The following is a 12,637-nucleotide window of genomic DNA, read 5'->3' as shown; positions in this document are numbered from 1 at the left end:
TTGTTGTTGTGTATTTTGAGCTGTTTGGCTCGAAAACTAATCATAATATCTCTATAAACACATTCATAATCAAATTGATGATTGTATTGTATTACACAGACTCGTGATTCTTGTCCAGAAACGTCATCTCATATGAACTCACGATGGTTCGACAGCGCTGTCTCTCAGTGGAAATGTTGCTCAGCTAGCTAGCGACATGTCAGTGACAGTATGAACCATGCTAAAATGGAGCTAGCCACCAGGGTGTGATCGTGATGTGTTTGGGGAGCTGTACTGTCATCTTCATGTACCGTCTATGGTGGGCACCCCCACTGCACCGACGGCCTTCATTCTGAATGTGGCCTTATCTTAGAAAGAGTATAAACAGGCCATTAAAGTAATGCATTCTGGGAGGTGGCCTGGTCCGGATGGTAACTTGACCAAATTGAGGGGGCGGGGTTACATAAAAGCAGCGCCAGTATTATTTCATGCAGATGACAGTATTTCCTGTGTTTTCAGGTATTCACCAGTTCAGAGTTCCTGAGTCGTCCATGTCCGGCACTCCAGTCGGGAGAATTCTAGCCACTGACAGAGACATCGGGAAGAACGCCGAGATGTCTTTCACCATCGTTAGTGGAGACGGCATGGACGTATTCGACATCTCCACTGACAAAGACACACAGGAGGGAGTCATCACTGTGGGGAAGGTGAGCTAGAGGACTAATCACATTTATAAACTGTTTGTGAACACTAATGTCAGAGGAAACAGGAACAATTAGGAGGAAACAGGTTAAAAGATGCATTATACAAGCAATAATATAAGACCGTAAAATGAATAGCAGCAGAGTAAATTCTCTGCATTGATGTGAAATCTGCTTTCCTAATGCTGCGCTGAAATTTTTAAATTCAATTTTTAAATTATCTTGATATTTTTCTCATGGCATTGTTTAAATCAAATGAATTCTAAAGCTGTGATTCAGCAGATCCTACACTTTCCACTCATAAGGATACTGCCCACGTAGTCTGTTTTTCACGTACTGTTAAATATGCAAAGCCCGGGCATGCTTGACAGATGAAAGAAACCAATTTAAACTTATTCCTCTTTTAACTTACAACCCCCAGTCCTAGCCTTTGCAGCAGACACCAACAGACAGGACTGGAGCTTTTCATCTCGGTGTCTGTACAGAGTGTGTGTTTACTGATGTAAAATCAAAATTGATAATTAGAAATGCTTTTGTTCCTCTTGCTGACACAACCTTCAGAAAGTCTGCAAGCTTCAACAAAGAAGTAATGATATGCTGTCAGCGGGATACGAGAGATCCAGGCAGCTCATGTAGACCTGTTCAAGTACATCTGAAGCTTTGTTCTGTTTTAACCAACGCAGCATTGTCACAGCTGACGTCAAGAAACACATTTCATCAATATTATTTTCACTTTTGAAAAACCATTATCATTCTCCATCAGATTGAATCAGTAGGCTGCTTTCTATCACATATGTATTGATGTTAGATTCCCCTCTGTAACAGCAAGTGCTCTTCTTTTCATTTTTTAATCATTCAGAGAGCCCCGACACAATGGAAGAGATGTGTTCTTACATTCTATAAATCCTGCCTTTAATGCTCAACTCCTCAGCAATCAAATTAAAAGATATATTAAAGTCATTCCAACTATATATATATGATGATCTGCATGGTGTCAAGTAGGGATGTCACGAAAAGCAATGCTTCTGTTCCAAGTCTGGTATTAGTATCGACTACATTTCTGGTATCGGGACATAGCATCAAGCCTTGACTATGTACAGTATAAACACTCTATGGTTCATACTGGTCGTCCCAGTCTTTGCCGGATCACATATCCTGTCTATATGAGAAACGTCCATTCAGTCTGGATTCCAGGCTAGTCTAATTCCTTAATGTAAATCCCATCAACCAGGTCCAAAACATCGAGCGCAAAAGGTATTAACATTTGTATTTGTATCACAAAGAAGAGCTTTGAAAGACGCTAAAACGCTTGATCAGAGATCATTGTCACAAGCTCCGATCAACCTCATTTCCAGCAGCAGGAAATTAGTTTGCAGGCCGCAGTGTTTAGTGAAATAGCTCTGACCCACTGCACAATACCTGCTCGGCACCAAAGAAGTTTCGCAACTCGCTGGTGGACATTTAGCTGCTTAAAGATTCTTCTCAGGAGTTGGGGGGGAGACCTAAAAGAGCTAAAAGAGAGTGAATATTGGACATAAACAGCAAATGAATGTGAATAACCTCTGACTCTCAATATACTAAACTGCTAAATCATTTATCTATATGACTTATTCGTACGCATAAATATTCTCGGCAGGTACATATTTTCGATCTATACTAAAAATAAACTTTTCCTTTTTGTTTTTCTCTCTGTTTCTATTTGCCTCTGCAGCCTTTGGATTTTGAGAGAAAGCCGTCATACACGGTAGAAATCCAGGTCCGGAACACACAGGTGGACCCTCGTTTTATGTCCGCGGGCTCCAAAGGCATGGCCACGGTCCGGATTGGCGTGGACGACGTGGACGAGCCGCCGCTGTTCGACAAAGCCAGCTATGTGATGGAGGTGAAGGAAGATGCTGCAGTGGGCGTGGCCGTGGGCTCAGTCAGTGCCATGGACCCCGATGGAGCTCGCAGCATGGTCAAGTAAGGCCTTTTTAAATGGAAATAATCTTACAGAAAGGTTGTTAGCTAAGGCAAGAAAATCAATCAATAACAGAACCCCTTGAAGTCTTTTAAGGGGACATCATAACTAAATACAAAGATGGTTCCATCTGACTGGTCAGCTCATTTTCTATTTAGACAAATAAGGTGAATCCGTCTCTCAGTGGGGACGGAACAGTCTGGTCTTTTGCAGATCCACTTTGTAATCCCGATGATGCTAGATGGTCCATAAATACTGCTGCTAACAAAATGTGATTTGTCCAGGCCATGTGAGCTACAGTTAGCAGCTTGTGTGCTTTGTCTATCCTGCTTGACAGAAAAGGAGCATTGCTGATATTTTTCAAAACCCTTTTTCTTCATTTTAAATTAACGTTCGGGAAAATAAAAATATCCGTCATGGCGGAAGCTTGGCACCCAGAGAGGTAGTGATGCTGAGGTCACATGAGGCAGAATCCCCCCTGGAGTCCAGACACTGGTGGTGATGAAGATGATGGATGAGGAGCATGACTGTGATGCTGACTGGAGGCGACTGGGGTGGAGGAGGGTCACATCTGATTTGAGCTGAAATGACAACTGATTGTGATTGGCTGTGATTGGCTGTGCAGAATCTGATTGGTTAGTTGAAAGTGAACGCCCACAATCAGCTGATAGAGTAATTACAGGGAGAGAGAGAAAGACAGAGATTATGAGAGTAAAGAGAGTCTTCCTGACTGAACATTTCCAAATTTTGTTTCAGTGCCAGATTGTGCTTTTAGAGAAAACGTGGGTTGGAAAGACTGATTTTGTTATTGATATTCACACGTTCACAGGCCCGCATAGAAACATTTCTTTAACTAATATAGTTCAATTTAGAAGATTGAAAACATAGATTTTTTAAATTTAGTTTGACCAGAGGGCTAGATGTCCATTTTACAACATAAAATACCAGCGGCATGTTCCAAAAGAGCTTCACACAGCTGTTCAGGCCCACAGTAAAGCAAAGTGTATGAGCTGACATTGTGCATTCCTCAATCAGTAACGCCACAGTGTACCACATGATGTTGGACTCCATGAATTCTCCTCCCTCACAGATTGAAAGAAATGAGTTTGTCTCCGTATTGTGGTGAGTCCCTGGTGGGGCTGCACAGAGGGTTAATAGAGCCTTTCTCATCTTCTCTCTGTCTCGCTTGTTACAGGTACTCTATCGACCGCCGCACCGACATGGACCGCCTGTTCAATGTACATCCAGGGAATGGATCTGTGTTCCTGCTCAAAGGCCTGGACAGAGAGGAGGCTGCCTGGCATAATATCTCAGTCATCGCTACTGAGTCCAGTAAGTTCAGACAGACTTCCTGCTGCCACGACACCATCAGTCACAGTCAGTTGTACAGAGAGCCGTACGCCAACGTTGTGATCTGTAAAACGAGACGGGGGAGGTCGTGAGTTGAAGCCAGACTGTAGAAATTACTTCATATCACACGTCACTTTGCAATTATAGATCCTTTTATCATTAACATTTAAACCAGCAGTGTTATTTGTGCTTTTACTTATTCCATAAGCAACTTTCAATTGTAACAAATATAAACCAACTCAACCCTGAAATCAAATTTCCCTTAATATTTCATCAGCGCTGTCTGCTCTCCTCAGAGAAGAGGAGAGGGCCAGACTACCGACCGTGTTAAAGAATTGCAGAACAGAGCGTCAATAATCTTCTGATACTGTGCATATATCACCAAGTATGAATTTAGCTTTCATATGGATTTTGTGAGTAAAATGGCTGCAGTGAAAACCACTTTATAGATTCTTTCATGGTTGATTCCACAGGGACAGATGCAGCATGCTGTATACAGACAAACTGAGAACAGAGCTCAGTAAAGTCACCACGGTAACAATCACATATATATATTTAGAAGCAAAATGATAAACTACATACAAACCCAAACACCACAGGTAGCAGGTGTTGTTTATCTGTGGTGAGGTTATAACTTATGTGTTAAACTGAGATGTACTATGATGCTAAAATATCAGTAAAAGCTAATATTAATGTCCTTGTAATATGCTTTAGTTATAGGTAATTATTAACATTATTATGTGTTAAAAAGAATATACATGTAATAATAATAGCAGCATAAACATGTTAATTGGAAGACAATAAGACATTTTTGAGCACTTATAAGAAACGTGTTTAAAGTGTACACACTGCTTTATAGACTGTGGCTATGAACATGGAGGGTGAGCCGTCATTACAATGTTGTGATTGTGTTGAAACAAAAGAAGCTGTGTGGTTTTTGTCAATGCTGGGCTGAGACCGATTATCTGCCAATGAATACAGAATCACTCCAAATGTCGTTTTTATTGAAGTAATAATGTATTTCTCTAGTTTTAGGTTTTATTATTCCACAAAGAGTTTGACTCGAGCACAAGACATAAAGAAACCTGATTGGTTTCCTTCGCTTGAATTGAGACATGCTCTGGAAATGACTAGACTAACTACTTGGACACAGTAGTTAACATCTGTGCCCTTTAATGTTTCCATATTGCATCTTTTATGTTTATGTATGTCAAGAAGGCCACTCAGCAGGTCAATGAGCTGCTCAGTGGTACTGAAGTTTGTACCTGATAGGCCACAGTTGAGGTGTACAGAGACGTCCCCGCCTCCTCCTCTTCAATGCAAGATTATTTGTGATTTCAGGAATACTGTATCGAGATCCGGGTACATCCCCAGCTTACAATGTGAATGTGTGGAATCATGTGAAAGTGGAGCTGGGTGTTCACTTGTTCTGTCTTTGCGTTTCAGATAATCCCCGTCAGAGCAGCCATGTTCCGGTCTACATCCGCCTGCTGGATATCAACGACAACGCTCCCACCTTCGCCGCTGTCTATGAAACCTTTGTCTGTGAGAGGACGAGCAGTGGTCAGGTACTACAGCTTTATCACTTTTCAACTGTACAGCTCAGAGAACGAGGCTGGGATGTTTTTGGATCAAGTCACTGTGTACTGGGCTACGGCATACATTGTTATTTTGACAGCAACAAAACTTAATCAGGATTGAGCAGGATCGGGATTGGCTGTCCAAACAAAAGGGTTGGGGTTCAATACCATTTTATTTCCTCTATTCAATACCAAAACTATACACACCCTATTATTCATAAGGCACTTCCTCCAAACAGTGGAGGTCCGGTTTCAAAACTATGAAGTTAAAAAGCAATATCATTTTCCTAGAGAACACACACCACCTTGTTGCTTGTGTAGTACACTCACAATCATATAAGGGTGTCAGGCTGCACTCGCACCATATCAGGCATTGCAAAGAGAACGCCAGTCCTCCCATTCATTTGAATGAGGGTAGTGTGTTTAGGCTGAAGTGGAGATTTCTGGCTCAGAGTATTAGAAAAAACTCATTTTTAGAAAACAGCCTTCATGCTATGTAGTGTGTGTATTTATTATTTTGTGGGAGTCAAACTTCAGTCTTTCACATTACACATAGTCATTGTACCCATTGCAGATATATAAATATTGGAAAACAAATTCCAATTTCCAGTTGATAATTGTGTAGAACAATTATCAACTGGAAATGGAAGTCGCTCAGTACAATGACAGTAAAAATTAAAGTATTCAATTTATTCCGTCCAAGGCAACTTATTTTCCCCCAAAAAATGAAAACCATGATTGAGATGGGTTTGCTTTTTTTCTTAGTCATATGCGAGGACAGCAGTGTGAGCTGTCACTGTGACAGGAACCAGTCATTCCTCGTCTATTGAATGCTCCGTTACTCACCCGTGGGATGTTCATGTTAATGAGTGTCGGTGTCTCTGACAGCGGATCCAGACAGTGAGTGCTGTTGATGCCGATGAGCCGTCAACGGGACACAAGTTCTTCTTCAGCCTTCTCCAGACCCACCGCAGCAACTTCTCTGTCAAAGACAATGGAGGTAGGCAACACCTGAACAGATACAGGCTGATTACTGATCCGTAAGACAAGTGGCTTCAATGATTTACATCCCTCTAAAGCCCTCTGATTAGCATTAGCATGTTGTATTTTCTTAGTTAATGTTTACAAACGACAACTTGAGGTTTTGTGGGGAGTTTACTGGAGTATTGTCACCTCGAAGTGAAATACCTTCACAAAGAAACAGTATTTATTCGAAGATAACTCTTGCATGTGGGCTGTCCATGCTAAAGAGTAACGTGACACGAATAGTCATTTTTGAATCAGTAAATTATATGTATAGTCACTTTTGTTAAACTGTCAACTTATTGTAGTCCTAGTCCTTACTAGTCATTGGTAGTTCTCTGCCTTTTTATAGTTAATACAGGGGAGGAAGCCTGTTCAGGGTAACGTGGCCACATCCCTCTATAATGAGGGGCTACTGTGGCCGGGGGGGTTATAGCGGGTCTTCCTCAGAGGGACAACAGTTCAATCCCCAGCTTCTTTAGTCCAAGTGTCCAAGTGTCCTTGGGCAAGATACTGAACCCCTTGATTGACTTTTTTCTACTTGTTAGTTTCTTTGCCTGAAATTGTAAAACAGATGAATCCACGTGCTTTGTCTCTTCAGTCAGATAGGATGACTGACTTCTGCCTTGTTGGACTCACATTTTCTCCAACTTGGTAATAAAGTGATCCTTTTTCGTGTACTAAAGTGTGTCAAAGTGTTGGGCACTGATACTTCCTTCTACTCAGATAACACTGCTAGCATCCTGACACGACGAGGCAGCTACAGCGGCCTTCATCAGAGCGTCTACCTGGTTCCCGTGGTGATCACCGACAGCGACTACCCAATGCAGAGCAGTACCGGCACTCTCACTGTGAGGGTGTGCACCTGCGACCGGGACGGCAACATGGAACTGTGCAATGCAGAGGCTCTGAGCAGCTCTCCTGGTCTCAGCACTGGAGCTCTCATCGCCATCCTCCTGTGTGCCATCATACTGCTGAGTGAGTATGACACAATACAGTGTGTAACAACACGTACTCTACAGGGAGTAGCAGTAGTGATGTGTTAGTATGTCAATGACAATATGTTACATTGAATGAACATATTTATGGGAAACAATGCAGTTAGTATTTTTAAGAAAAATAAAAGCAAAGTTGGTATGTACACTCGAAGGGCCTTAATGTTTTAGTAAATGACAGAAACATGTAGTAATGTAATATAATAACGCTTTTTTTTTAAATAGCTTGTGCAAAAACATGAAGACATTGCAAAATACTAATTGGATTATATAAATGATTTATTCAATAAAAAATGAAAAAATAAAATGCACTTGAGCCCCCCCCCCCTGAGCATTGCTGTTTACGTCCACTAATCCACATAGACCAGGAGAAGATAAGAAAATCAAGCCTAAGCCATGTTTCTTTACAGGGCTTTCAATAAAAAGAATACATAGATGAGGCCAAAAGAGCTGCTTTAAAAAAAAAAGGACCATTAATGAACACATTGAAATATAGAAACTAGTGCTGGGCAACGATTACAAATTTTAATCGCAATTAATCGCATTGTTCTGCGCAAAGTTTAATAATGAATTCAAAAGTAGTGTATTGCGCACTTTTATTTTAAAAGTACTGCTATATGAACAAAAGTGCAATAACATTTGGTTTGCAAACACTTTAAATAAATAAGGTTCTTTTTAACAGCAGTATTCCCTTTACACAATAGCAGTTATAATACAGTTATAATGATTCTGATAATAGATATTCAGCCGGTGTTCACAACTTTATCTTCATGTGTAATAGATGCAATCTGAAATATACACCTTGAAAACTGCAAAACTATCTACGTCATGTTTTTAATGTTTGTTAAATTCTCAGTAGCGATAACTAAATTGTATGCTTTTTATACATATTCCAAACAAAAACACTTTAAAAACTCTAAAAAAATAATTTAAATGAATCATTTATTTTTTGCTTTTTTTGGTATTTTGGTCAGACACATATGCAACGCTGATTACCGTGTAATATGTGTGGTATTTGTTCTAAATGTACGTTGGTACATAGAGGGTGATAAGAAGCTGTACATGGAGGGGCTTAGGACCCAGGGGAATGTAGGTGAAGAAAACAGGAAGAGACGGAAGACACGCCACACAAACAGCTGTTCACCGCTCGCTGCCAGCCGGTCGGTTCTTGTGTTAAAAATGTCCGCTTAATAATAAAAAGAAAACTGCATTAACGCGCGATAAAATAATTGTCGGCGTTAATTAATTAATGCGTTAACGTGATAATTGCCCAGCACTAATAGAAATATAATGTGAAATATAAGGAACCATAGCATTTTGTTTTAAATAGCGGGAAATCTATTGTGACAGAAACAAAGTGAAATGTGGGTGCACACAACATGTAGCATGTATGATCACACACTGTCTGCTCACTGCAGTGGTTCCATTAGTACACAACTGCAAACACAAGCAGTGCTGTAATGGGAAACAGTGTTGGTTCAGAGCTCCAGTCTGCTGTTGCTGATCAGAAGGAAAGCTCACATGGAAATGAATGCATCTCATCTGCCACCACAAGCTCACTTATCCTCTTATTCATGCGGTGGTCACAGTCCAGCGCACTGCTGAGAAGATGAATACATATTTATATGCTTCTGAAAGTGCAGTCATTGCAGACTTAGTGGACACACACCAGGGACGCTAGCAGTTATTCAGAGTTATGGGCACTGAGAGAAAGTCTATGTAATGATGTCATACTCAATGCTGTGACACATTCGTTTGAATGGCCTGGAGTACTTAGATCTTACAGTTATTGCTTTTTGTAACAACGTTTTACAGCAATTTTAGAATGTGAACACCAAAGTATGTCAAAGCAGCCACAGCAACTGCAATCATGAAAACTGCAAAGAGAGGCGAGGGAGTGAGGCAGCACGTGCACATGGGCGAGAGACGTGTCACGTGACCAGTTCATCACACAGTGATGCAGATACTGCCATGACATACAGGTTGACGAGCGAATATGTAGATGCACATTTACCAAGTGTTGGACCTATTTATGTATATATAGTATATGTATATATATATGTATGTGTGTATATATATATGTATATATATACATGCATGTATGAATAAAGAGTGCAGTCAGGTCCGCATCATACTCATCTTATTAAATCCTAGTGTGCTTGTAACTGTCCTCAACAATACATCAAATGTTCAACTAATGTTCTCACCAAAAACAAAATACATTATTAAAATCATTAAATTATGATAACGCATGTCAATGTAACTCGTACAAATGTAGGAAATCTATTTATATAGAAAGGAGAAATGAAGACGGGAGTCCTCAGTCTGGATTATATCTCACATGGTAATCAAAGGAAAGCCATGAACTGTAGTATTTCAGTCGTACTGATATGCATATGAATGTAGTCATCATCAAATCCTTTTGGTGTTGTTCTCTGCCTCTGGTCATACTGCACAGTAACTGCCCACTTCATCTCTACAGATCTTTCTCCTGTATTTCTATATCTACCTGAACTCTTTCTGTCAATATCTGATATCCTCTCCTTCATATCACAACTCACGCTCTCCTGCTCTTTCGCAGACATTTCATGCTGTGATTTCAAGTGCTCCTGTGTATGCGTTATCTGTTATTTCGCTTCCCTGACCTCAACTCCGCCTCTGCTCTTTCTTGTTGCCACTGTGCTCTGACTTGATTTAAATTCAAACTGGCCTGCATGAGCTTAGCCAATCAAATGTTCTGCATGATGATTTATGGCTGAGCCCTCTCTGAAACCAAAGGCTGTGTGCCTGTAAGCAGCCTGTGCAGCCCTATCTGCACGCATAAGATAGTACTCACCAAGCTAACTGCTGGATCTGGGGATCTTGCAACATCTCTAAAAGGAAATCAGATGATTCAAGAAACCAGAGCAGTCCCCGGATCAGGCTGGTTACACACAGATCCCCAGGTTAGCCAAGTGATTGTACACAGCACTAGCAGAACTCAGCGGTCCGTAAAAATACATAATAACACGTTAACACTACAGTTACACTTAAAACAAAGTTAAAAACACACTAAGGCCTATCTCTGCCCAGACAAACACCTCTTACTTTGAGATCGGTGTGTTTCTTTGAATGTCAAAGTTATCCTTCTCTTCCTCTATAGATTCTGTGAATCTTCCTTCTGCAGGTTAAAGTTGGAGGAGTACAGGGCAAGTTTTCCGCTCCTCATTCGGGATCCAAAAGAGTCTGTTGTTGGACCAGCGAATGACGAACTATTCCCAGGGTTTTCTTAAAAGCATCAGTGTTGTTTGCGTCCCCATACATACGAATCCAATTGCGTGGGATGGCTCAGGGCTGTAGGTAGCAATGATGTTTATAGTCTCAGTGACGTCATGGCCGAATCACAGGGATCCCCGTGGTGCCTATGGCCCTCATCCAATGAGACCCCAGTGTTGGGTTTGGATCAAATCTCACACAGAGGTGAGATTTAACGTCTAGTGGGGTTTGGTGTGATTTCCACCCAAATCAGGCTGTTTGTACGCCCATGTCGGCCCAATTCATTTGTTTCAACACATGGTGAAGTCCCTACACCACGATCCCTGAAAACCTGCGAGGCAAGAAAGCATGAAGACTCCTGGGAGGAAGCTAAGTTAGTAATGTGCATTAATGGGACATAAATATAGATGGAGAAGAGGAAGAGGAGAAAAGGAGCTCAGTGCTTCATAGGAAGTCCTCCAGCAGTCTAGGCCTATAGCAGCATATCTAGGGGCTGGTCCAAGGCAAACCTGAGTCAGCCCTAACTATCAGCGTTATCAAAGTTAATAGTCTTAAGCCGACTCTTAAATATGGTGAGTGTGTCTGCCCCGGAAACTGGAAGCTGGTTTCACAGACGAGGAGCTTGGTCGCTGAATGCTCTGGCTTCAGTAGTATTGTTGTCATAAGCAATAAAAACAAAGCTACCAAAATGAGACCCTTGAAATGAACTGAAATGATCCTTTGATTTATTCTCTGTAACATGTCTAACCCCATATCTTTGTGCTGTTGTCTCCTGCAGTGATCATGGTTCTATTCACAGCTTTGAAACGACAGAGAAAGCAGGAGCCTCTCATCATCTCCAAGGAGGACGTGCGGGACAACGTGGTGAGCTACAATGACGAGGGCGGCGGAGAGGAGGACACCCAGGCGTTCGACATCGGAGCACTGCGACACCCGGACACTGTCGCCACTTTAGAGGAGTCGGCCAAGCAGAGGCGGGACATCATCCCCACTGACGCCCTGCTGTATTCACCACACCACCGACCGGCCCCCGCCTCGTCCGACCTCATCCCACCACCAGTCGGCATGGCATCACGGGATAACGGGGATGTCCGCGAGTTTATAAATCAGAAAGTGCTGGAGAACGACTGTAACCCGACAGCGCCGCCGTACGACTCGCTGGCCACCTACGCCTACGAGGGCGCAGGCTCCGTGGCGGAGTCCCTGAGCTCACTGGGCTCAGTGTCGTCCGAGGCTGAGCAGGACTACCACTACCTGAGTGACTGGGGGCCCAGGTTCAGGAGACTAGCGGACCTGTACGGTGCTGAGGACTGTGACTTCTCTTAACAAAGTCAGCTGCAGGAAAGATGTTGACCAACGCAGGGCCAAAGACGGCAACCTCTAACTACCACAGACTCTATATTAGAGATTGGGAACATTACTGATGAGCTTTAAGGAAATTGTAGAACTTTTAAAAATACAGATGGCACACAATCCACGTGATGAAGCTACCTGACCCTTGACCTATCTTCACTGCACATGGAGCCAAACATGTGTGTACCAAGTCATTTTCAAACATTTCATTTTGTGAACTGGAAGTAACAGATGTAGAAATGTAAATGAATCAGCCCAATTATGGTTGGTTTCGAATCAAAATTTTTGTATTTTGAATTGAGAATTGGACTTAAAATACGAAGATATTGCTTTGGTTTGAATCTGTCTTGGGTAACCAAATACCCATTTTGCAGAGCCTTTCATGCTGCTTTACGTGTGTCATCTAAGGCAAACTGAAGTGTTGGGAACTAGGTCAGTCAT

General features: G+C 41.9%; 1 protein-coding gene across 2 annotated transcripts in view; it reads left to right on the top strand.

Annotated features, from left to right (window-relative positions):
- Positions 1 to 12,169, top strand: part of LOC142933948 (cadherin-6-like) — a 28,924-nt gene extending 16,755 nt beyond the window's left edge. Inside the window, exons 5-12 of one of the 2 annotated variants that reach the window (XM_076078287.1) lie at positions 499 to 686; positions 2,392 to 2,642; positions 3,836 to 3,967; positions 5,125 to 5,145; positions 5,456 to 5,558; positions 6,459 to 6,570; positions 7,320 to 7,571; positions 11,622 to 12,169. In XM_076078287.1, coding sequence (XP_075934402.1) covers positions 499 to 686; positions 2,392 to 2,642; positions 3,836 to 3,967; positions 5,125 to 5,145; positions 5,456 to 5,558; positions 6,459 to 6,570; positions 7,320 to 7,571; positions 11,622 to 12,169 — 1,607 coding nt within the window. Of the gene's footprint in view, positions 1 to 498; positions 687 to 2,391; positions 2,643 to 3,835; positions 3,973 to 5,124; positions 5,146 to 5,436; positions 5,559 to 6,458; positions 6,571 to 7,319; positions 7,572 to 11,621 lie in introns of both variants that reach the window. The other variant, XM_076078278.1, reaches the window with a different exon arrangement.
- The last annotated feature ends 468 nt before the right edge of the window (positions 12,170 to 12,637 follow it).

This window comes from Anarhichas minor, unplaced genomic scaffold (genome assembly GCF_050575085.1).
Source record: "Anarhichas minor isolate MPS153535 unplaced genomic scaffold, ASM5057508v1 ptg000006l, whole genome shotgun sequence".
NCBI classification, from domain to species: Eukaryota; Metazoa; Chordata; class Actinopteri; order Perciformes; family Anarhichadidae; genus Anarhichas; species Anarhichas minor.
Note: the sequence above shows the minus strand (reverse complement) of the source record. Positions and strands in the feature narration are given on the sequence as shown.